Source organism: Oryctolagus cuniculus, chromosome 10 (genome assembly GCF_051225735.1).
Source record: "Oryctolagus cuniculus isolate XC-2025 breed Fujian yellow rabbit chromosome 10, ASM5122573v1, whole genome shotgun sequence".
Taxonomy (NCBI): Eukaryota; Metazoa; Chordata; class Mammalia; order Lagomorpha; family Leporidae; genus Oryctolagus; species Oryctolagus cuniculus.
In genome coordinates this window covers 103,452,669-103,476,738 of record NC_142876.1, presented here as the reverse complement: position 1 = coordinate 103,476,738, position 24,070 = coordinate 103,452,669, and the positions used below count along the sequence as shown (strand labels likewise).

At 53.7% G+C, this 24,070-nt stretch overlaps 2 protein-coding genes and 1 long non-coding RNA gene across 6 annotated transcripts; 2 read left to right on the top strand and 1 right to left on the bottom strand.

Annotated features, from left to right (window-relative positions):
• The first annotated feature begins 4,834 nt into the window (after nucleotides 1–4,834).
• CRIPTO (cripto, EGF-CFC family member) lies at nucleotides 4,835–8,983 on the top strand. Of its 2 annotated transcripts, XM_008260522.5 has the most exons (7): nucleotides 4,835–5,051; nucleotides 5,768–5,804; nucleotides 6,449–6,519; nucleotides 6,595–6,732; nucleotides 7,078–7,186; nucleotides 7,270–7,379; nucleotides 8,649–8,983. In XM_008260522.5, exons 2-7 carry the CDS (start codon nucleotides 5,785–5,787, stop codon nucleotides 8,762–8,764), a joined length of 564 nt encoding a protein of 187 aa, XP_008258744.1. In that variant the 5' UTR covers nucleotides 4,835–5,051; nucleotides 5,768–5,784; the 3' UTR covers nucleotides 8,765–8,983. The 2 variants fall into 2 exon arrangements, with proteins under 2 accessions (XP_008258744.1, XP_017199266.3); XM_017343777.4 differs by lacking the exon at nucleotides 5,768–5,804.
• A 6,617-nt stretch (nucleotides 8,984–15,600) lies between these two features.
• LOC149124381 (uncharacterized) lies at nucleotides 15,601–17,491 on the bottom strand. Of its 2 annotated transcripts, XR_016214871.1 has the most exons (3): nucleotides 17,216–17,491; nucleotides 16,888–16,984; nucleotides 15,601–16,098 (listed from the first exon to the last, which is right to left on the bottom strand). It is a non-coding gene; the product is annotated as an uncharacterized LOC149124381 (long non-coding RNA). The 2 variants fall into 2 exon arrangements; XR_016214870.1 differs by lacking the exon at nucleotides 17,216–17,491 and having other exon boundaries at nucleotides 16,888–17,186.
• FAM240A (family with sequence similarity 240 member A) lies at nucleotides 16,089–23,395 on the top strand. 2 transcript variants are annotated; one of them, XM_008260528.5, is made up of 3 exons: nucleotides 16,089–16,798; nucleotides 21,757–21,902; nucleotides 22,715–23,395. In XM_008260528.5, the coding sequence occupies exons 1-3, from the start codon at nucleotides 16,706–16,708 to the stop codon at nucleotides 22,803–22,805; spliced, it is 330 nt and encodes a 109-aa protein (XP_008258750.3). In that variant the 5' UTR covers nucleotides 16,089–16,705; the 3' UTR covers nucleotides 22,806–23,395. The 2 variants fall into 2 exon arrangements, with proteins under 2 accessions (XP_008258750.3, XP_069906083.2); XM_070049982.2 differs by lacking the exon at nucleotides 16,089–16,798 and having other exon boundaries at nucleotides 20,089–21,902.
• Nucleotides 23,396–24,070: the final 675 nt, after the last annotated feature.

Here is a 24,070-nt window from a genome sequence, read left to right as displayed (position 1 = left end):
CCTGGCCCTGACCATTGTGGCCATCTAGGGAGTGAATCAGCAAGTGAACAATATCGCTCACTCTCGTTCTCTCTCTCTGTAATTCTGACTTTCACATAAATAATCTTCTTTAAAAATATACAAACGAGAAACTAGTTAGCTTCATGGTTGAGGGAGAAGGTGGTGAGGTGGTGATCGTAAAGAGGCACCAGGTGAGTTTCTGGGGCTCTGGCGGTCGCGTGCTGCTACCCAGGAATAATTCATTCACACGCAGCTCTTGTTATTTGTACACTTTCATGAATGCATCCTTGACTTCCATAACAGAATTTAGAAGTGTTTATATTCATTTTCCATTACTGTATAATGGATCCTCACAATTTCAAGGCTTAATCCAACACCCATCTGTCATCCCACAGCTTCCCCCGGTCAGAACTCCAGCCTGGCTCAACTGCGACACCAGAGCAGACATCTCGGACATCTCGCTAGACACCTCTGAGGGCAGCTTGGGTGTGACAGTCCCCACCCCTACCACTGCAAAACCATTAAGAGCTGTAAAGAAGGCCTCCATGTAATCTAATCAAATCCACAATCCACTTACACAACACTTTTAAATGAGTTCCTCGCCAGGTCTTGTGAAAACCAAGTGGGACCGCAGCTGGAGTCCTAGGAGTCCGGCAGCTGGGGTCCATTGGCCCCGGCCTCATCTGCGGGGCAGCAGGAAGTGGCTGTCCCTCCCTTCTGATCACATCACAGTGACACTTGGCTTTGATTACTAGGCTTGCTTGTCTTATCTCAAGTGAGAGGGAGCCCAGATTTGGCAATCTCTGTTCCCCACACCTGGCTTTGGCAGAATGGCCGGTCAGGAAATATCTGCCGAATTTCACTGGAAAGGGAAAAACTTTGATGAGGAAGAATTCTAAATCACAGCCATATCTCAAAGTCCCAGACGTGCCCTGCCCTAACAGGATCCCAAGAGCCAGTGCAGCTAGAGTACCTTGTCTTCGGTGGACTCCCTTGGGTAAATCACCCTGAATTCCACCTGTCAGCCAAGGGCGGACTCTTTGTCTTCCTCCCCTCCCTGTGGGGGATGGTACTCTCTGTCCCTCCCCTCCCTGTGGGGGATGGTACTCTCTGTCGCATTTCCAAGTCCATGGTTGGAGAAGCCAGTTGTTTTCCTGGGGTGCTTCTGAAAGACCTGGCCCTCCCCCACCGCGGGGTTTAGACTTGAAGTCTGCCATGGACTGGGCAGGTGGGGTGAGATGTAGCCAAATGGCTATCAACAACTCCTCTCAGGCCGGAGCAAGACAGAGGGGGAAGGAAGGGTTGGTGAAAGCCAAGCAAACAAGCACTGGTAGTCCAGTACTGATCAGGTGTGGCTCAGCACAGCCGGAGGCCCAGACGGGGAGCCAGTGTGTGCAAGGGCTCCCCAGAGCAAGGGACATCTGGGCTGGCTCACAAACGCCACCGAAAGTGCCCTGTGAGAAGCGCCAGCTAAGTCACAGAAAAGGAAACACATTCAGCCAACGAACACAGCAAGCAGCGCAAATCCAAACTGTGACAAAATGCTGCTATTTTTCACATGTAGAATTAGCAAAACGAAGACGCCTCTTGCAGCCAGAGCTGACAAATTCATGGGAGAGAGAAGACTGGTGCAGCCCTTTTGGAAAGTAATTTGGCATCTTCCACGCTTTAACCAAGCAATTCTGATGTCAGAAATTTACTGGGTGGATGTGCTCATACACGTTCATCAAGCTAGATCTGTGTACAAGGAAGTATGCAAAATGTAGAAACATCCCATCTCTTCACTGGGAAAATAATTTATGATCGATCTATAAAGAAGAAAACACGATGTACCCCCTGCCCCCAGGAACCACGGAGCCCCTGCCTGAGCCCCTCATTCCTTCCAGTGCTGTGGTTTATAGCTGGGGTCTATGTTCCCCCTGAGACTGCAGATTTCTGAAAGCAGGAATCCATCCATCTACACCCCACACAGAGACCTGTGGCAAACACCGAACAGGTTTCCAGCTACTGTTTGTGAAGTTCAACAGTGAAAACAGAAGGCCATTAACTTGTTAATGAATGAGCCAGGGCCCGCTGGGTGGCTAACTGATACCAGCGGGAGTGTGACCCACTCAGAGGTGGTTGGACGCTGAGCTTGATGGGATTAAAGAGCCCACACCCCCATCCAGTCCAAGCCCTCCGCTGCAGGGTGCAGCACATCCGTACCCGGATTCCCCCAGCCTGTCCTCAGCTCTCTCCCGCCTTTGGGGTTGCCTGCATGTTCAGAGGTGAGATGCAAGGTGCCCCAGAAGCCCTTGGAATTGGGCTGTCCCCTTGACACTGTCACTGCACAAATGGCTGTTCTGATGAACTCTTCAGTTGGGATTTAATTCTATATATGCTCAACCTTTGGAACAAGGTTTAATTGGCTTTTTTTTTTTAAGATTTACTTTATTTATTTGAAAGGCAGAGTTACACAGAGAGAAAGAGAGGGAGAGACAGTCGCTGGTTCACTCCCCAGATGGCCACAATGGCCAGGGCTGGGCAAGGCCAAAGCCAGGAACCAGAAGCTTCCTCCAGGTCTCCCACATGGGTGCAGGGGCCCAGGCACTGGGGTCATCTGCTGCTGCTTTTCCCAGGCCATTAGCAGGGAGCTAGACTGGAAGTAGAACAACCAGGACTCGAATGGGTGCCCATGTGGGATGCGGGCAGTGCAGGCAGCAGCTTCACCGGCCATGCTACAACACCAGCTTCCTAATGGTAAACTCAATCTCATTCTCCATATTAGTTTTCTTCCTTGAATTTCAGACCTTGGAAGTCTGTCCTCTGATTGTGATTTTTTTGGTTCCACTGTCCTTGGTTGGTTGGTTGAATGGTTTCAAGTCAAGTGCTTATTTGCATGATTTTAAACACACATCTCTCTCCGCCCCATTATTTTTAATTTTTTAAAAATTTATTCCTCTAGGAGGCACTGAGACGGAGAGTCAAACAGACGGAGAGAGCTCTTGTGTTCTGCCTCACGAGGCCAGGCCTGGGTTGGGGCCAGAAGCCAGGAACTCTGTCCAGGGACCCATCCCTGCTGCCTCCAGGATCTGTTTGGCAGCAACTGAAATCAGGAGCTGGGGTGGGTAATGGAACCCAGGCATTGAAGCACCAGGCCAAGGGCCAACCTGCCCCAGGCAGTCCCAGACCTTGGAAAGCCAAGAGAGTTTGTTTGGTTGAAATCTTTACTTAATATACGCTAAATTGATCTTCTGTATATAAAGATATTGAAAATAAATCTTGATGTGAATGGAAGGGGAGAGGGAGTGGGAGAGGGGAGTGTTGTGGGTGGGAGGGAAGTTATGGGGCGGGGGGGGGGGGAGCTATTGTAATCCAAAGCTATACTTTGGAAATTTATGTTCATTAAATAAAATAAAATATATATATATATATATATATATATATATATAAAAGAAACTCAACCAAAAAAAAAAGAGAGAGAGAGAGAGAGTTTGTTTTTCACTTTCAGCTTCAGTGTCCTTCCTAAGGGAGGAGGCACACTTCGGGGACTGAGAAATCCCCACTGCCCGACACCCCCCAGTCCTGGGCTGACCTCAGACAAAGCAGGGTTGACCTCTGACAGAGCAGGCCCTGCCGGCCGCGGACGGCCTGCACCTGTTTCAGCATCGGCCTAGCAAAGGTGCCCGGTGGCCATCCTGGGGGCCTATCTGCAGCCACAGCAACTCCTTATGTTAATTACTGTGCTTCTTCCTTCTGTGTCTGCACCACGGAGTGGGGTCCCCAGGGCCCAGTCCCTGTCCGCAGGCGACCTAGTGGTGGACACATGAAACACCCGCGACGTCTGCAGCCCTGGCGACCCCAACCCCAGGCCGGTGCTCGAGCCACAGTGCTCTGCCCTTCCCCTCCCTCCCTCCTTCCCTACCCCAACATCTCACCAGCCGCCTCCTGCACTCTGTACTCTGCACCTGCGGGTAGCGGAGAGCTTTTCCAGTGGCTTGGGGTCTCGAGAGAGAAGGAATTAGGTGTGCGGAAAGTTGGCATCCTTGGGTTTCTGCTGACTCAACCCGGCCGTGCCAACGTCGCCAGACTTGGGGCCTCGGTTCCCCAGCTCTGGAAACGAGGGGGTGACTTCCAGGGGTCTTAGTTCAGCTCTAAAATTCCCACTGCAGGCCTGTTAGCCAGGGAGGCAGCAGTGCAGGGGGTGGGGACGGGCTGTTCCCAGTTCTGCCACACAGCCACCTCCGCCTCTGTGGAGAGGACAGTTAGAGCCCCCGGTGGGCTTGGTTGTGAGGTCCGTGGAGTATCTACACCGCAGAGGATTTCCTGGCCCACCAATGGACCCTATTAATGAACGTCTCCTGCAGCCCCAGGGCTCCCACAGTCCCCCTGTGAATGCCAGGGTGGGGCCTGCAGCTTCCAAGTTAGAAGATCCCACCAGGCGGGGCTGAAGCATGACCAGGAGTAGCCCCCTGCCGTCCCACCGTGGCTCCAAGGGCGCCCTGTCCCACAACAAAAATAATTTTACTTTTCCCAAGATCAGGTGCAGAAACAAATCCCAGCAGGTCAATTGTCCTCACATAGATAAATGCCAGTGCCTAAACAACCTCAGATGGTGCCAGTTGGTTCACTCTCAACCCAGTGAAGAGCCCTGGGTGGAAACCGGGCTACATAAAAACAGCATGTGTGTGTTGGCTACAGTAGGTAAACATTAGGCCAGTCAGAACAAATGAGATTCATGAACTGCACAGGGACGCACCAAAGGGACACTTGTCTGATGAGCAACACGTGACTCCTTGGAATTTGGCCTTAATTCTTGGAGTCGGGGGCGGGACCATGAGGGGGCGGAGGAGATGGTCCTGTGGAGACAAAGTCCAGGGAAAGTCTGGTGGCAGGGCTGGAATGGCCTCTGGTTTTCCTGCAGCAGCCCCTGGCCACACACTCACACCGCCCGCCCGCCCCGACCCTCGCCCGGGCGCCTGGCGCCAGCTCCGGCTTCCTTGCAGCCTCTGCCCACAATTCAAGTCCGCCTGGAATTCACACCAAGGCCGGGAACCCTCAGGAGCTGCTCCGTACCCTGAACCTCTGCCTTGCCCTCCCACCCCTAACCCCTCCAGGGCTGAGCACAGCCGGCCTCGACACACCTGTCTTGGGAAAACAAAGACGGACACTTTGAGAAATGGAACTTGACAGTCAGCTCTAGACCCCCAGAGAGAGCCACACAAGGTGCTTCCTGGGCCAAGCAACTACGGCCCGGCTCCCACTGGCCCCCGCTGCATCCCGAGGTCGCCGGCTTCCAAGAGTAACTGGCTTGCCGCCTTCTCCCGAAAAGGGGAAAGTTGGTGCTGTTAGCGCAGCTGGGGACAGACTCCAGGGCTGGGTTTGACAAGCCTGTACCTTTGCCTTTCTCTCCATTGTTTCAGTGGCTTCACCACCTCTCACCCGGACCCCCGCAGGTGTAGTCATTGTCCCAGGCTGCACCTCCCCGCTCCCCGCCCACCGAGGTCCTCTCTGCCACGCCCAGGCCTTGTTAAGGAAGGAAGGCCCCCCGGGAAGTCTCTAGCTCAAAGTCAAAACATTCACCCCGGCCGGAGACCCCCGGTTTCCCAGGACGCTCTTCTGGGCTGCTGCGTGTAAAACCGTCTAGGGGAAAGTGCGATTCTCATCAAGGATGGTTTTCCTGTCGCTATTTGCATGTCAGGAAATTAATGTTTTTCCTTGGGGCACATTAGCAATGGCTATGCGTTGAAGTCATGCAACATTTCCCTCCTCCCTAAATTGTTCTAAGCTGTGGACCGCGGGAAGATGGAGCGCCTCTCTTCCAGGTATGCACTAACCTTGAACGTGAACTTTGGGGTAGGTGAGGTCGCCAGCTTGGGGAGCCGTGGCATGCGGCTCTGGGTTTCAGTTCGCCTTGTTCAAGGCTTCTCCTGAAAGGCTCCAAGGGTCACTCAGGTAGGTGCTTCCTGCTTTGCTGGGGGCTCTCGTGTAAACAAAGGCCAATATTGAGACCAAATTCAAAATCTACTTCCGCAGAGGCTAATAATGGCCAAAACGAAAAAATTTTTTTAACTTGAAAATTGATTTAAATGAAGCATTTTCTAACACGTGGTATAATAGGGGATGCCACACAGTCATTTTAACATTGCTTAGTAAAAGCTACATGTAGAGGGAAAAATATACGCAATACAAAACAGGTGCTTGAAGATTTATACCCACTTGGAATTTCGAAGGCAGGAAGGCAAGGCCTGAGAACTAACAGTGTGTCTTGTGAAGAGTCGGCTACTGGTGACTTTTGTTTACATTTTGGGTTATTGCAAGAATCATTCGGCCAGAAGATAAAGCAAAGCAGTGTTCCACAATCTCTCCTTAGGGGCCTGTGGCCTCCCCGTAATGAGTGGGCCCCGTGAGAAGCTGAAGGTTCTATTTGCTTTGTCTTACTCATGGCCGTATCATGTCCTCCTGCCAGTGTGATTCTGATCATGGCCATTTCCAACGCGCTGGACCTGGGATTCGCGCTGGACCTAGGATTCGCTGCTGGTGAGAGACAGTTTGTTTTCACTGCTCACGGCGTCACGCTGCCTGAAATAATAGACTTCACTTTTTTCCGTTAAGGCTCGGACCCCCATCGGGAGCTTGCACGCCAGCCCCGGGGGCACCTGGCTTCCAGGAGGAGCAGCAGCCAGTCCCAGGAGGAGCCTGCGGTCCGGCCCCGGTCGTCCCACTTCGTGTCCTCCATGCGGATCCAGGACAGTAAGACCTACCTGCCTGGGGCCCCGTCTGTCTCCCGCGTGTGTTTCAGCACGATTTCACCTGGGGGGGTGGGGGGAGGCACTGATGCTGGAGCTGGGTGGGAAATGGCCAAGATCTTGGCAGGGAAAGTGACACCTCCTGGTGTACCTCACCTCCCTGGAATGCACCTGACTCCACTTCACGCTGGGACCCGGGGCCACCACTGCCGGCTGGTGCCTCTCTGCCGAAAGGCACCTGTAGAAAACGGCACGGCCACCGCCAGAGTTGCATTGGGGAGACCCCGAGGCCAGGGCACCGCCGGGACCTGGGACGCTTCCCTCCCCCTCCACTCTTCTCACCTTTCAGGTAAGCAGCAAAACAAAAGCTGCTGTCTGAACGGCGGAACCTGCATGCTGGGGTCCTTTTGTGCCTGCCCGCCCTCCTTCTCCGGCCGGAACTGCGAAGTGCACAGGCTGTGAGCCCCTGCCCGGGCAGGGAGGGGCGGGGCGGGCGGGGCGGGGGCGGCAGGGCCAGGAGCTGAAACCCATTCCTCCTCAGGAACTGTGGGCGCGTTCCCCACGACACCTGGCTGCCCAAGAGGTGCTCCATGTGCAAGTGCTGGCAAGGCGAGCTGCACTGCTTCTCCCAGCCCTTTCTGCCTGGCTGTGGTAAGCAGACGGCTCCCCGTCCCCCCGCCCCAGCCGGGGACTGCCTCCTGCAGGGCTCCCTGGTACCTGGGCGTCCTGGCTAGCCCTCAGGCCTCTCCAAGGGAGCTGTCTCAGGTCTGTCTGACAGTTTAGCCTGTGGCCATCTGTTGAGGAAGATAAAGAAGGGCAGACTTAGTGACTTAGACACCGAGGGGCTCCCTCTCACTCTCTCTTGGGCGCAGAGTGGGGTGGAGGGAGCCACCATCTGAACCCACCCCAACCACAAACTCCTGGGGTCCTGGCCCCGCCCAGCAGGCTCCCGTGCAGCCCCCCTGCTGAGTGATCTCAAACCCCTTTTTGCTCTAATGGTTTTTGCTGACTTTGGGGAATCTGGAGGAGGCAAGAAGTGGGTGCTCTCCTGACTGCAGTCTGGGTCCCCCCAAGCTCAGAGCTTCTTCTGCTTCTGACCTTGGACGATGTTACGCATTCCAGTCCAGGAAGCAAATGAAATGAGTACAAAGGGCCGCCCCGCCCCCAACAACCCAAACAGGGATTGTGACTTGGCAGAGGGTCAGCTGTGGGCCCAGCATAGGTATTAGGTAAGTGGAGGCTGAATGATTGGATGAGTAGGGACCCTGTTTTCTTCCTGGAGTTTGGGGTCCCGATAGTGCTGTCTTCTCACACCCTCCTCCCTACATGTGAAGGCGCCACCTGCTGGTGTTGTTCCCAGGTGAGAGAGTGCAGGGAAGAGCAAGTGAACAATGGGCCCGGGGCAAATAATTAATGTTTATCTTATTTATTTGAAAGACAAAGTGATAGAGAGAGGGGTCTGCCGGGGACAGAGATCTGACATCCACGGGTTCACTCCCCCAAAAGGCTGCAAGGACTGAGGCTGGGCCAGGCCAAAGCCAAGAGCCAGAAAACCCCATTCAGATCTGCACATGGGTACAGGGGCCCAAGGACGTGAACCATCCACTGCTGCTTTCCCAGGCGCGTTAGCAGGGAGCTGGATCGGGAACAGCAGCCGAGACTCTAACCAGAGCTCACGTGGGATGGCAGCTTGGCAGGCGGCGGCTTCACCTGCTGTGCCACACCACCGCCATGGCAACTGCTGATGAAAGATTTTCAGGAAGTCAGGGTTTCTTGTAGTCGGAGCTGTTGGACCCGTGAGCTCCCCGTCCTCGTCAGATGTGGGGTCCTGGCTAGCTTCTGGCTCAGATAAGCCACAGGGTGGGCAGCCGGATCCAGCACAGCTGGGATCTCTAACGACCGACTGTCTCTCCCTTGCAGAAGGCCGCGTGGTGGACAAGCACCCCCTGGCTGCCAGGACTCCAGCATCCTCGCCAGCGGTGTGTCCCACTTGTATGCTAGCTGGCATCTGCCTCGCTATACAGAGTTCCTATTAATCGACATTTGCCTCGTCTGGAAACACAAGTTTAGGTGTCACACACGTCACCACCACTAACAGGCTGCTGCTCCAGCATCCTATCTGGAAGATGATCATTTGTTAGTTACCGTCAGATACTAAATACATTTCCATGATGATCCCTAACACTGCCCTCCACTCCAAACTGCTTTACAAAAAAGCCAACCCTACCTACACTGTACCCAGGTCCTTTTTTTTTTTTTTTTTTTTTTTTTTTTTTTTTTTTTTGATGCATGCAAGTCTATCAAGTTCTTCTTAGTAATATTTTATTTTAAACAATTATCTCTGTATTTAGGTTGTTTAAGGTTAAAGTTAATGGGGAACTGAACAGAAACTTTTGAGTAGAGCTTATCAAAATCAAGACAGTGAAGGTCTCTTTTTTTTTAATTATCTATTTATTTGAAAATCACAGTTATAGAAAGAGAGGGAGAGACAGCAAAAGATCAGTCTCCCATCTGCTGGTTCATTCCCTAAATGGCCGCAACGGCCAGAGTTGGGTCTGGCCACAGCCAGGAGCCAAGAGCTTCTTCCAGGTCTCCTACATGCACGCAGGGGCCCAAGCACTTGGTCCACCTTCCACTTCCCAGGTCATTAGCGGGGAGCTGGATGGGAAGTAAAGCAGCCGGGATTGGAATCCACGGCTATAGGGAATGCTGGCACTGAAGGTGGCAGCTTAACCCGCTATTGCCAGCCCTGACGAAAGGCAAAGAAAGAAAGCCTGGGCCGGCGCCGCGGCTCACTAGGCTAATCCTCCGCCTAGCGGCGCCGGCACACCGGGTTCTGTCCCGGTTGTCCCTCTTCCAAGCCAGCCCTCTGCTGTGGCCAGGGAGTGCAGTGGAGGATGGCCCAGGTGCTTGGGCCCTGCACCCCATGGGAGACCAGGAAAAGCACCTGGCTCCTGGCTCCTGCCATCGGATCAGCGCGGTGCGGCGGCCATTGGAGGGTGAACCAACGGCAAAGGAAGACCTTTCTCTCTGTCTCTCTCTCTCACTGTCCACTCTGCCTGTCAAAAAAATAAAATAAAAAAAAATAAAAAAAAAAAAAAGAAAGCCTGGTTATAGGGAGGAAAGGGAGGGAGGGAGACAGGATTGCTGAGGTAGTGAGAACCTGCATGCTGGCTGGGAGGACTGCGAAAATAGGAGGAAGTGAGTAGAAGAGACATTGGAAAAGTCAAATGGAGTGTTTGATGATTACGTACAGGTAGACAAGTTAAAAATGCTAACTCAGGGCAAATTTCCATTGTCTATAAAAATATAAGCCAGGGACTCCTGATTTTTTTTCTCAATGCAGTAGAAAGAACTCTCTAGAAATTTGTTATGTAAATTTGACCAACAAGATTGCTTAATAAATTGTTTTCTTTTGACTTAGCAATTATTTTAATTATTGTAGAAGAGGAAAATGTTCACAACATATTTTGTTGTAAACCAAGTGGTAAAACTAAGTATTGCAAAGTCTGTTGTTAAAATACATGGTGTTGGGTATGCACGGTGCAAACAGGAAATACAGCGACTGAGTGTGAACAGTTTCTAGGTGGCGAGATGCCTGGTGCTCCATGGTAGCAGCTTCTCCCTCTGTGCGCTTGGTGTGTTTTCCAAATCTTCCATGGTGAGGATGGGACAAGCTCATCTGGTTCAAAACTGAGGAGCCCAGAGGAGCCCTGGGCTCTGGGTGGGCGCCCGGGCTGTGTTCTGGCTTTGAGGTGTGTGTGTGTGTGTGTGTGTGTGTGTGTTTCTCTGTTTCCATTATTTGGGTATTACTTGATCCACAGTTTGTTTTCCGCATAATTCCCTGCGGATACAAAATTCCAAGTGGATGGAGTTTTTTAAAGTTTATTTATTGGAAAAGCTAAGTGATAGATCTCCTACTGCTGGTTCACTCCCTAATGAACTCACAGCCAGGGCTGGGCCATGTTGTCCACCCCTTGGTCCATTTTTTGGCCATGCCCAAGGGAAAGAAGGAAGTGGGGTGTGGTCAGCAGAAAGATCAAGGAAAATGGAGGTGGGCAGGCACACACAGCAGCGGCCTGGCCACTGCGACATGGGACCCATATCCCAGTCTCTGACTGGATCAAGACTCTCCCAGTCACGATAATTAGCAGGGAACTGGACCAGAAGCGGAGCAGCCAGGACTTGAACAGGCACCCTTACAGGTTGCCAGCGTTGCAGGCAGCGGCTTAGTCCTCTGTGCTGCAACGCCAGCCTCAAGCAGTTGTCTTTGTGTCTCCCTTATGTTTTCATGCACATTTTTGAACTATAGAAACATTTGGGTAACAAACAGACCACATTTGCCGGGTGAACCACTGGATAGAAGATGGATCTCTCTCTCTGGCTCTTGTCTGTCTCTCTCTCTCCCTCTCTCTCTCTGGGTCTCTCATGTTTCCTTTCAAATAAATATTAAAAATTTAAACAGATAAGTCTTAAAAAGGACTCTGAAATCATCATGTGTTCACACTGGAGATGACTTCACAACCCTTTACCCCACAGATGAGTACAAGGAGGGCTCAGAATCAGAGGGGACTTTCCATGGCCAGAGCCCCAGGGGAGCCCCGTCTTAACTGGCCTCTGGCCCATCCAGGTACCACTGTCAATCTGGCCACGACAGAAGTGGCCGTTAGTGGACAGGACAGAGTCTCGGGCCCTGGGGCGTCTGAAGGCCATGGAGAAGCCTGGAGGGAAGCGGTGCCGGAAAAGCAGAGGCCCCGGGTCTGACCATCAGCAGCTGCTATGTTCAGGCCACAGCCGTCTTGGCCTCCACACAGAGCCCAGAGCACAGCCCACCCTGGGGCCAGCACAGACGTTTGCTTACTATCCCCGGGTGGCAATGTGGAGGACGTCTCCCAGCCCCGAGTCCCTTTAGTTCCAGGCTTCTCCCTGAAGCCGGCCTTGGGCTGGCCGGACACCTGCTCTGCCACCGCTACTGACTCCGCCCTTCCCGAACTGTCGCCCTGGGAACCTCAGGACGTGCCTGGGCAGTCGGGACGGGGCTCAGCACCTCACCCTGAGCGTCTGCAAAATCGCCAAACCGTCCCTTGCCCAAAATAATTTCCCTGAAAGTACTGCCAGAGAAATGTCGCCTCGTTCTCATTTTTCCTCAGAGAATGGCATGGAAGACCGCGGTGAAAATGCCACCATGATCCGGGCGGTTCTCGGGCTGGGCTGCACCTCCCAGCCCAGCAGGCACGGCTCGAGCGTCCGAAGGGAATGGAATACGGAGCCGATTTATAAAGGGGTTGGGAAAGGTCACACTGAGAGAGACACACACCCAGGTCTTGTCAAGTTTGCAAATCAGCCTCTGCCACGCTTGATTTTAAATGAGGTCCTTGGAGCTGAGTGCCCAGGGGACAGATGTCCAGTCCCCCAAGGATCCATGCATCACCCAAAGGCACTCACAGCCTCGGGGGCGGGGGGGAGGGCGCTCCGCTCAGAGCTGGCAAAGGGTACTTCTGGGAGAAGCTTGCGTTCCTGGTGCTGTGTGTTTGTGGTGGGCAGTAGGTAGCCCTGCCGCGGTCATCCTGACCCTGCCAGGGTTGCCTAACACTGGGGGTCTCTCACCCTCCACGTTCCGCCTTCACTCTGCACAGCCCCCCACCCCCACCCCGCAGGGGCACCTCTGCATGGGGGACTTCCTGTGCCTTGGTCCTTTTCCACCTTCAGGGTTTGCACCTGCAGGATCACAATGGTGACTCAGCATTTTTGACTGTTAGCCCCCGAGGAGCCTGGAAGGCAGGAGTCAGGCCTGGCAGACCTGGGAGAGGACACTCAGCTGCTTGCCACCTTCGCAGTCCCCGTGCCCAGGTTTTCCAAGGTCACAGCCACCCACAGAGGGTGGGATAAAGGATGCAGCCCCCTTGTAGTAGTGGATGTGACGTCCAGGCTTCCTGCAGATCTGGCTCAGTCATCCGGAGACCTCCGTACTTCCGGTGAGCGTCTTTCACAAACCAAACAATGAGATGCCGTGGTCGTCAGAGTGGCCTCCTCAAAGGTTGAAATATTTGCAGTCAGGTCTGTCCTCAAAACGGTGGGGGTGGGGAGGGCACCAGTCTTGGCCGTGTGCCGTACTTGGCGCTCACACTGGGTTAAGGACTTTGAAGCAGACTTAACTGGATTCAAAAGCCACTCTGTGCCTTACTATTACCAATACTTCACATAATAGCAATAATTAGTGGGTTAAGCCACCGCCTGCAGTGTCAGCATCCTGTATGGGCACTGATTCGAAACCCGGCTGCTACACTCCCGAGTGCTTGGGCCCCTGCACCCATGTGGGAGACTTGAAGAAGCTCCTGGCTCTTGGCTTCAGCCTGGCACAGCCCTGGCCATTACAGTCATCTGGGGAGTGAACCAGTGGATGGAAGATCTTTCTCTCTCTTTCTCCCCTTCTCTATTTCTGTAACTCTGCCTTTCAAGTAAACAAATAAAATCTTTTATTTTTTTTTTTTTTTTGGACAGGCAGAGTTAGACAGTGAGAGAGAGAGACAGAGAGAAAGGTCTTCCTTCCGTTGGTTCACCCCCCAAATGGCTGCTACGGCCGGTGCACTGCGCCGATCCGAAGCCAGGAGCCAGGTGCCAAATAAAATCTTTTTTTTTTTTTTTTTTTTTTTTTTGACAGGCAGAGTGGACAGTGAGAGAGAGAGACAGAGAGAAAGGTCTTCCTTTGCCGTTGGTTCACCCTCCAATGGCCGCCGTGGCTGGCGCGCTGCGGCCGGCGCACCGCGCTGATCCGATGGCAGGAGCCAGGAGCCAGGTGCTTTTCCTGGTCTCCCATGGGGTGCAGGGCCCAAGCACCTGGGCCATCCTCCACTGCACTCCCTGGCCACAGCAGAGAGCTGGCCTGGAAGAGGGGCAACCGGGACAGAATCCGGCGCCCCGACCGGGACTAGAACCTGGTGTGCCAGCGCCGCAGGCGGAGGATTAGCCTATTGAGCCACGCAAATAAAATCTTTAAAAAAGAAAATCTTGGTTCTCCCCCCAAGCGAGAGACTTGAGCCAGTGCTCTGATACAGGATGCTGGCGCTGGTGTCACAGGCTGCGGCTTAACCCCCTGCGCCACAGCACTGGACCCAGAAAGCCTTCTTGGTTATTTGAGATTCCTCAAACTTTATTGAGGAAGCCACTAGCAAGTCCCTTAAGAAAAAGCTTGTAAAATTAAGCTTAAGAATTGCTACTTCCCACGGGCTCACAAAAAACCTAGCTGATCTGCAAGTATGGAATATCATTGCCTCCACTGTTTGCTTCATGGAAGAAGGATTTACAATTTTCCCACTTTGAATTTTGAATCAACAACCTGAATTTCCAAATTTTAATTCTGTTACTAATTTATTTTTCTAAAGATTCATTTTTATTTATTTGAAAGGCAGAGGCAGAGAGAGAGAGAGAGAGAGAGGTCTTCCATCCATTCCTGTATCAGAGCACTGGCTCAAGTCTCTTGCTTGGGGAGAGAACCAAGATTTTCTTTTTTAAAGATTTTATTTGGCACCTGGCTCCTGGCTTCGGATCAGCGCAGTGCACTGGCTGTAGCAGCCATTTGGGGGGTGAACCAATGGAAGGAAGACCTTTCTCTCTCTCTCTCTCTCACTGTCTAACTCTGCCTGTCAAAAAAAAAAAAAAAAAGGATTTTATTTGTTTACTTGAAAGGCAGAGTTACAGAAATAGAGAAGGAGAGAAAGAGAGAGAGAGATCTTCCATCCACTGGTTCACTCCCTAAATGGTCACAATGGCCAGGGCTGAGTTAGGCCAAAGCCAGGAGCCTGAACCTCCACCTAGGACTCCCGTGTAGGTGGCAGAAGCCTGAGCACTTGGGCCATATTACACTGCCTGTGGGGAGCAACTGGGAGCAACTCAGACTAGACTAAGTTACTGGAATTAAGACTTATTCTATGCATCTGCTCTCCCACAATATGGCGCTGGGAGAGGAGGAAACAGCTTCTACACAGCTGCCTCCAGTTCAACCAATAAACAGCAGGAGCTGCTCCTGATTGGAGGAGAGCAGCGTACTCGGCATGTGGGTAGCAGAGTTGGGATTGGTGGAAGAGGACTATAAAGGAGGAGAGAGACAACATGCACCAGGAACATCTATCTGAAGGAACACCTGTGCAGCCCCCGAGAGAGCCGGCCAGCGGTGTGCCGCTCCCCCGCGGAAGTGGGGAATGTGGCAGGGGGAACCGCCCTTCCACGGAGGTGGAAGGGACGGTAGCCAACCCAGGAAGAACCAGCAGCAAACCCGGGGAAGGCCGAGCAGACAAAAGAACAGTGCAGGGTCCTGTGTCGTTCCTCCACGAAGACGGGGAGCGACATAATGGTGCCGTGACTCGGATATGAAGCCTAGGCAGGGTTTAGTGTCGTTCCTCCATGAAGAGGGGGAGCGACAACTGCCTTCCCAGGCACATCGGATGGAAGTGCAATCTGGGGTGCCGGTGCTGCAGCATAGCAGGTAAAGCCACCATCTTCAGTGCTGGTATTCAATATGGGTGCCGATTCAAGTCCCAGCTGCCCCACTTCTCATCCAGCTCTCTGCTGTGGCCTGGGAAAGCAGTGGAGGACGGCCCAAGTGCTTGGGCCCTGCACCCACGTGGGAGGACCCAGAGGAATCTCCTGGCTCCTAACTTCAGATGAGCACAGCTCCAGCCATCTGGAGGAATGAACCAGTGGATGGAAGACCTCTCTGTCTCTCTGTAACTCTTGCAAATAAATAAATAAATATTCAAAAAAAAAAGATAAGACTTTCCGGATACAAAAATGTTTGAAATTCATGCCGAAGAGGGGGTTTCAAAAAGTTCATTTAAGATGGAGTACAATGAAAAAACCTTGCACACATTGCAAATATTTTGCACCAAATAAATATATTTGATTTCAATTTTCCCAAGAAGCTTTCAAAGTGCCCTGGTCCTGTAACAGGGTGACGGTGACGCAAAACTAGAATTTCCCAGAAGATATAACGTAGCAGGTGTGGTTGTAGGTTAACTCGCTTGGCTGCTTCGAGCAGGAACTGTTCCTTTGGAATAAGTAAGTTATTGATATTGGTCTGCTCATCCGGCTGTAGCCGGCATGTTTCTGGCCTCTGTACTTCTGCTTGCTTGCTTGATACTGGTCAAGGCCACCAGGATGTGTTTTTCTGTCTTCAAAAACTCCCCACAACTGCAGCTCGGGGCTGTGTTCTCCGGACTTGCTCTGTGAGCCAGGCAGCCGCCAGCTGGCCAAGGAAGACTCCGAATTCAGTCTGCAGGGAAGGTCTCGCTGTTTCCATCTGTGCGCCCCGCAACAGCCCTCCGCCACACCGGTGTTGCCCGCAGTGTCGACACCTGTCAGCAGCACGCCCGTCCTGTTGGAGCCGGCTTTGATTATGACCTGACCGTGTGTGTGTTTCATCCCAGATGTTGGTGCAAAGCCACCGCGTGCTCTCTGAAAGGGCACCCAGCGCACTTTCAGCTGAGAAACCTTCTGGTTTGACGCCTTTTGCTGGAAAACCGGCCCTGGCGCCCGCGGCCTGCTCCCCAGGGAGGAGGGACTCAGCAGATGGTGGCCTGTCATCCCCAGCTCTATCCCTGGCTTAGCGGCTCCAAAGAGCACCGCGCATCACTAAGTCATCCTGTAAGGTGACCCTGAAGTGTGACTTGTCGCACCGAGGGGCGGGGACAGCTCTGGCTGACGCGGGGGGATTTGTGGGTGCCCCTAAGCCGGAACGTGTTCTAACCAGCAGCCCTGCTGACAGCCAAGTCATGGCCTGCGGGGCCTGCCGGTGGGGTGGGTGGTGGGAGTCAGCCCCGGGTGGGGATCTCGTTCGTCGGGCAAAGGCCACCTTGTCCCTGGAAGGAGAGCTCTGTGACTCTGCTAGGAGCTTGGCACGATTCACCTTGCCAGCTGCAGCTTTCCTGTAAGTCCTCCACTCCGCCTATAAAGGGCTGAACCCGGGGATCCAGGGCCAGACCATGGCCTTTGCGAGCCCCGGAGCCGAGGAGCCGAGAGCGGCAGCGCTGAGCTCCCTCGCAGCACATCAGGACGGCAGCAGGTTCGCCTCCAAGGTAAGGGAGTTGGCCTTGCGCGTGCTGGGATGGAGGTGCACCTGACACCCTGGAGGGGAGGACGAAGGACGGACTCCTGGCTCACCTACCTTGCACAGCTCCTGGGATTCTCCTTTCCCCTCCCGAGGGCCGTCTTTCTCGAATCTGCCTGGAAGCTACTTAGAAATCCTCATCAGGCTTCCGTACCTGGTTAATACGGTTAAGCGATGCATTCAAAACGAGCGAAACTGTGAGATGGCAGAAAGCAGTGCCAGCGCTCACCTGAGGAGACCCGGCTAAGAGGACATGCGGGGCAGACCGAGAGACCCAGCTAAGAGGACAGGCGGGGCAGACCGAGAGACCCAGCTAAGAGGACAGGCAGGGCAGCCAGGGAGACCCGGCTAAGAGGACAGGTAGGGCAGACTGGACGGAGCACACCTGACCCGCAGGAGCGCGCGCCCTCACGGGCTGGCCGTCTCTGGGGCTCCGGCCGCAGGTGTGGCGGCTGCAGCCTGCTGCCGAGCAGCCCGGCCTTCCTATTCCGAATCAGAGTGTCTTAAACTGGAGTTAATCCTTGCAGGAGTCATCTGGGGATCGGGGTAAAGTGCGGGCTTGGATCCGAATCTTGTTCCTGAGGACTTGCACACTTGTCCCGACTTCCAGGTGAGGCCAGTGCTGCTCCAGCAGTCGGGGAGCAGGGCTCAGTGGCGCTCTGGAGGCAGGGAATAATCTCTGAGCGTGCAGCGATCCATAAGAGGTCAAAGAGCATTCTCCCAAACACATGCCAGCGGCACTGGCCTCACCCGGAAGTCGGGACAAGTGTGCAAGTCCTCAGGAACTTCATTTTGGTGAAGTCCGATCTGTTAAGTTCTTCCTCTCGGCTTGGGCTTTTGCTCACCGGCCTGAGAGCGCGATGCCTAACCCCGTGTCATGAAAAACCTCTCTCCCTTCTCTCCTACGAGGTCTCGGGTTTTACACCACACTCACACCCAGGAGCCATTCGGAGTTGGTTTAGATCCGGGCTTAGGCCAATGCCTTCTTTCCCACATGCTGACGCCCTGTTGTTCTCTTGAGCAAACCACGCTCTCTCATGGCCCACGTCTGTTTCTGGACGCCCCGGCTCCGTTCCCCAGCCCCCCGTGTCTTTACAGCTTTATAGCGACTCTTGCAATCAGGCCGTATGATTCCCTCAACTTCATTCCTGCTTTCATTCACGGTTTCAAAAGTGGTGTAGCCGGCTGGCGCCGCGGCTCACTAGGCTAATCCTCCGCCTTGCGGCGCCGGCACACCGGGTTCTAGTCCCGGTTGGGGCGCCGGATTCTGTCCCAGTTGCCCCTCTTCCAGGCCAGCTCTCTGCTGTGGCCCGGGAAGGCAGTGGAGGATGGCCCAGGTGCTTGGGCCCTGGACCAGGAAAAGCACCTGGCTCCTGGCTCCTGCCATCGGATCAGCGCGGTGCACCGGCCGCAGCTGGAGGGTGAACCAACGGCAAAAGGAAGACCTTTCTCTCTGTCTCTCTCTCTCTCACTGTCCACTCTGCCTGTCAAAAAAAAAAAAAAAAAAAGTGGTGTAGCCACTAAGTCCCGACCTTTCCCTATAAATTGTGGAATCCACTGCTTGTTTCTCTCTGTTGCTCAAACTGCATACTTTCTATTGATCAGTCTTATTCTCCAACATTTCCTTTCTGCTGTGGTCTCCTCCAGGGAGTTTTTGTTTTTTTGCTTTTAAGATTTATTAGAGAGAGGTCTTCCATCCACTGGTTCACTCTCCAATTGGCCGCAACAGCTGGAGCTGTGCTGATCTGATACCAGGAGCCAGGAGCTTCTTCCAGGTCTCCGACGCAGGTGCAGGGGCCTAAGGACGTGGGCCATCTTCTACTGCTTTCCCAGGCCACAGCAGAGAGCTGGATTGGAAGTGGAGCAGCCGGGACTCGAACCGGCACCCACATGGGATGCTGGTGCTACAGGCATCAGCTTTCTACACCACATCACCAACCCCCTGGTGATGATTTTTTTTTTAAAAATGTTTTTCATTTAGTACATTTTTCAGTTCTAACGTTCCTATTTTGTTCTCTACATTACTAGTATTCTCATCACTATTATTTACTGAGACTTGCTGTCTTTCCACTCACTTTCAGAGGGTTTGCCCTTATCCCTCAGAGTATTTCCATAATGGCCATTTGAAGACTTATATAATTACGTATGTGTGGCCTCTATCGCAGTCACTTCTGTTTGCTCACTGTAGTTGAGATTTTCCTGGTTCCTGTTTGGATGTGTTTAACATTATGCTGCCACACTCAAAGGCCAGCTGATGACCCCAGGGAACGTTGGTACCTTTGTTTCAGCAAGAAATCCGTGTGGCGAGGTTGAGGCCTCACGCTCCAACCAGCCCAGCTTTCCGTGAGCAGCCGTCCAACATCAGTTTTCTTTCCAAAGCCTGAGCAGGGCCGTTCCGCACAGGTGTGTGCCTCCCAGGGCCAGTCTGGAACCTGAACCTGGCATTCAGCTCTTTAAAAAAAAAGTTTTTGCTGTGGGGCTGGCGCTGTGGTGCAGTGGGTTAACGCCCTGGCCTGAAGCCCCAGCATTCCATATGGGCTCCGCTTCTATGGCTGGGAAAGCAGTGCAAGATGGCCCAAGTCCTTGGGCCCCTGCACCCACATGGGAGACCCAGAGGAAGCTCCTGGCTCCTGGCTTCGGATCGGCGCAGCTCCGGCCGTTGCAGCCAATTGAGGAGTGAACCAGCAGATGGAAGATCTCTCTCTCTCTGCCTCTCCTCTCTCTTTATAACTCTGACTTTCAAATAAATAAATAAATCTTTAAAAAAAAAAAAGTTTCTGCTGTGTGGAGTCCGGTCCACCCACACGTGCACCACTCAGGCGCCGACCCAGGAGTTCAGGAGCAGCTTTCCAAGTCCTTCCTGGGGTCCTCCCTGGGACTTTCCAATTCCTTGGGCTCCTCCTTTTCAGGCCTTTGGCCAGCAATCAGGTACTCGAGATACCCAGCTCAGCGGCTCGCTTGCCGTGGCTGCACCGTGGCTGCAGGACAAAGGGGTTATGTGCCAAGAGGGCTGGAGAGGCAAAGAGCAGCCAGGGCCAGAGCCCCCGAGGAGAACCACAGCTCCTCCTGCCAGGGTGCAGTTCCTGCCCCCAGGGTTTCATGCCCCTGCAGGTCGGGCCACTGTTCAGTTTTGTTGCTGCAGCCACACTGTCCTGACTTCAGAATTTTCTGGAAAAATAAGTGGTTCTCCCATTTTCTGAGCACCAGGAGTCTACCGTGTCCCTGCAGCCGGAGCAGTATGGATCCTTCCTTCATGCCCCTCTGTGGGTTTCTGACTACCTTCAGTCTACACTGAGGCCGCCAGAGTAAAAATGGAAAATCAGTGCCACTCATTGTAACTGGAATTCTGGGCTTCCCGAGACTCCAGCCACTGGGCAGTTTTCAGAGTCCCCACCCAGCTGCACTGTGCTCTCTGCCCAGGTCTTGACACAAGTGGAGTGCACTTCCTCCACCTGACCTGGAACTGGGACCCTTCTGAGCTGGTATAAGCCATGATCACAAAGAAAAGGTTTCTAAATGCACACGGACACTCCCCCCCCAAACCCACACACACAAAGGGACACGAGGACCAAAGCTCTTGCCAGGTGGTCTTCTGGGCACAGTCCTACGTGGCCATCGTTCAACCTTGAACCAAGTCTGCCCTGTCATCTACGCACTATGCAGCCCCAGCCCCAAGAAGCAGAATGCGCAATATGACAGACAAGCGAGGAAAGCCGACACTTCCTTGGGGTTGGCACTGGTACTGACCTGCTGGGTGGAGGGCGTCAGAGCCCGTCTGAGACAAGCAGAGGGCCAGGACCCAGCTGGATAAACTGCAAGACTTTTCCCTGTGACCCAATCTGATCTTCAGGGAAACTTGCAAGAGGAGGTAAGCAGACCCAGCGAGCCCAAGCAGAGGGGACCGCGCGTCCCTGCAGACACAGGTGTCGTGAGCGTCGGCTCTCCAGGCACCCTTGCATCAGAGGTCATGAAACCTGCATGGATTTCACACATGCACGTGAACACACTTACATGCACACACACCTCAAAGCACCTTGCTCTGGGTGTGTCAGACGTGGAACCTTTCTCTGTAACAAATCCCTCTAGAAGCAGCTTGAGGCTTCTAGACTCTAGACTTCTAGACTGCTGTCAGCAGTCTGAAGCCCGCCTTCCCCAGTTACAGGCAACTTCGGACACTCCTCCTCGCCTCCCGCGTGAAGTGAGGGAGTCAACACCCACCGCATGGGTTTCTTCCGACAACCAAGCGGACAGAGGTGCACAAAACACCAGCACACGTTACCTGCTGAAAACAAGCTGAGAAATATTATTTCTATTAATATTTTTAACATTTATTTATTTACTGAGAAAGGCAGGGGAGAGACAGAGATCTTCCATCCGTTGCTTCACTCTCCAAAGGGCTGCAATGGCTGGGGCTGAGCCAGGTTGAGGCCAGGAACCTGGAACTCAACCCGAGTCTCCCTGGTGGGTGCAGGGGCCCAAGCACTTGGGCCATCTTCTGCTGCTTTCTGAGGTGCGTTAGCAGGGAGCTGGATTGGAAGTGGAGCAACTGGGGACTCGAACCAGCGCTCTGATATAGGATGCCAGTGCCGTAGGCAGCAGTTTAACCTGTTGTGCCACAATGTGTGCCCCAAGAAATCTTTGAGAGGAGGAGGGACAAAGGCATTTGCCAGCGACCTGTGCATGGCACACCTGTTCAGGGACACACCCCAGCCAATGTGGGGGGCTTCTGCATTCACATCTCCCTGAATGCAGACAAGGACTGAGCAACCAGTGGGAGGTGAGCCTTGCTGTGGCTGCCACACAGGCTCTGCGGCTGGCCAGCATCCCCACCTGCAGGCTGAGGGCCGAGGTTCTGGCAGGCCCCCGCAAGCCACAGAGCCGGAGCCACGGAGTCTGCAAGGGTTGGGCTGTTCTTCTCGCTTCCAGGGCATGAACCACCAGTACGCCCGCCGGGAGGTCTTCTGCCGCAACTCCTGCCACGAGCTCAAACGCTTCTGGGAGCGGGAAATTGGCAAACAGACTTACTACCGGGAATCGGAGGAGCACCGTCTGGGAAGAAGTGCACTGAGAAGGTGCGTGGCTGCCGCGTCTACTTCTTAAGATTTGGGTTTTAAAAGTGGACTTCACTGCGGCAAAGCGGGTTACCCCACCGCCTGGGAAGCTGGCATCCCATAGGAAAGCGCTGGTTCGAGTCCCAGCTGCTCCACTTCCTATCCAGCTTTCTGCTAATGGCCTGGAAAAGCAGTGGAAGATGGCCCAAGCACATGCCACCCATGGAGACCCAGAGGGAGTTCCAGGCCCTCGCTTCAGCCTGGCCCAGCCCTGACTGTTGCAGCCATTTGGGGAGTGCACCAGCAGATGGAAAATCTCTCTCTCAACTCTGCCTTTCAAGTAAATAATTTTAGAACAGCACATTTCATGTTGTACGGCAGTTTTCAGTTCTCAGCAAAACTGGAAGGTTCAGAGTTCGCACCTGCCCTCGGTGCCCCCACAGCCCACTGCCAACATCCTGGCCAGTGGCACCTTTGTGAGAGCCACCAGCCTGGAGGGAGACTTTGTTTTCTAAAATCAAAAACTGACTTTCCCAGAAGAATGTGGGATGGGCATCTTAAAGGGTTTAAGTGTGTTCATTGTCCTCGCACATAGTATCTTTAAACTATTTATCCATTTATTTATTTGAAAGGCAGAGCAACAGTGAGAAGGAAGGAGGGAGGGAGACCGTCTTCCATCCGGTGACTCACTCCCAGGCCGAAGCCAGGAGCCAAGAACTCCATCCATGGCCTTCTCTGCTACTTCCCAGGTGGTTGGGGGGGTGGGGGGAGGAAGTCAGCGCCCTGGAGGCTGTGGAGACGGACATCCCGCCTGTGTTCTGTTCTATTTTTAGGCTCAGGGAAGAATGGAAGCAGAGGCTGGAGACGAAGCTGAGGCTGAGGAACAGTCCCGACGAGACGGAAAAGCAGGCGAACGTTGGCTGAGAGTTCCCGGCTGCACCGCCCCCAGAGGAGCCAGGGCCCCGAGGTCCTCGGCTAGGAGCCGTCCATGCACATCGCCGAGTCCCTCTGCTATGCCCAACAGATGTCACTCACGCCACTGCCACCCCACCTGCAGGGGGTTTACCTGCAAATCTCTCCCAGTGCACGGTGGGAGTTAGCCCCCGAGCCACCTCCCTGCCTTCTTCCAACCGTGGCTGGACAGCCAGTTTGCTGTCAAAACCCCACGCACCTCCCGTTTCCATAGAATGCCCACCCGTCTGGAAATGCAATCATTAGGCTCTAGGCATACCAGGCGGTGTCCTAGCTTTGTGGCCCTGCCACTCACGCTCACGTGGCACAGCAGAGTCGCTGCACCAGCTCACCGTGTCCAGGAAACTCGCGTCACATAATCCTGTCTCGTTTTCTGAGAACAGAAGCGCACCCATCTGCAGAACAAAGCCCTGTAAGTCATCATCCTCATTGGTTTGAAAACAAACGGCTCTAATCTTCTTCCTTCCTCTGAGCTTAATTGGCTTTTTCAAAAACACCGATGCGGTCCGTATCCTTTTACTAAAACCCAGTGCTTGGCCTTCTTTCCAGTGTTTTAGCCTTTTTTGTTTGGTTTTTCAATGTTAGCTTGTTAATCACGAACTTTAGGATTCGTTGCTTTATCTAATGTTTTAAAAAGAGGTGTTCATTTACTCGAAACGCAGAGCTGACAGAGAAAGAGAAGGGAAGGGGGAATCTCCCATCCTCTGCTGGGGCTGCTAAGGGTTACCGTGCCTGCTGCGGGGAAGGCAGGAGAGCTCCTTTGAGTTGAGGGTGTGAAAAGACAGGATCTGCCGGGGCGGCTGAGCAGAGGGGAGCAGGGCACCGCACCGTCTGCCCACCCGGGAATGCTGGAGGGAGAACCGGAAGCAGCCGCCTGAGTGTGCCCCCCACCCCGCCTTGGTGTCCGGGGGTCTTGGGCTGGGAGGGGAAGGATGAGGACTTGCAGGGCAAAGGCAGTTCTGCATCCAGGCGGCCACTGTGATCACTGAGTTTCAAGCACCCGCTCCTGACCACAGGACAAGCGGCAGGTGGGAGCCCTGGCTCCCCTGGGCCAGCCAGAGTGGCCGCAACGCAGCACAGCACCCCGACAGCCGAGCCAAGGCGAGGCCCCCGCAGACGGTCACACTGGCCAACCACCAAAGCCAGGCAGCGCCACAGAGCCTTCTAAAGGGCAAGCGATGGCGAGTGAGCTTTGTGCCTACTGCAGGGGACTACTG

Excerpts from the sequence above, each read along its gene's own strand:
- CRIPTO (XM_017343777.4), top strand. The coding sequence starts at position 4,882 with ATGGCCTCTGGTTTTCCTGCAGCAGCCCCTGGCCACACACTCACACCG. Across the intron at positions 5,052-6,448 it reads GAACCCTCAGGAGCTGCTCC|TGTGATTCTGATCATGGCCA; the intron begins GTACCCTGAACC and ends TCCTCCTGCCAG. Across the intron at positions 6,733-7,077 it reads CTCCATGCGGATCCAGGACA|GTAAGCAGCAAAACAAAAGC; the intron begins GTAAGACCTACC and ends CTCACCTTTCAG.
- FAM240A (XM_070049982.2), top strand. The coding sequence starts at position 21,577 with ATGCAGACAAGGACTGAGCAACCAGTGGGAGGTGAGCCTTGCTGTGGC. Across the intron at positions 21,903-22,714 it reads GGAAGAAGTGCACTGAGAAG|GCTCAGGGAAGAATGGAAGC; the intron begins GTGCGTGGCTGC and ends TTCTATTTTTAG.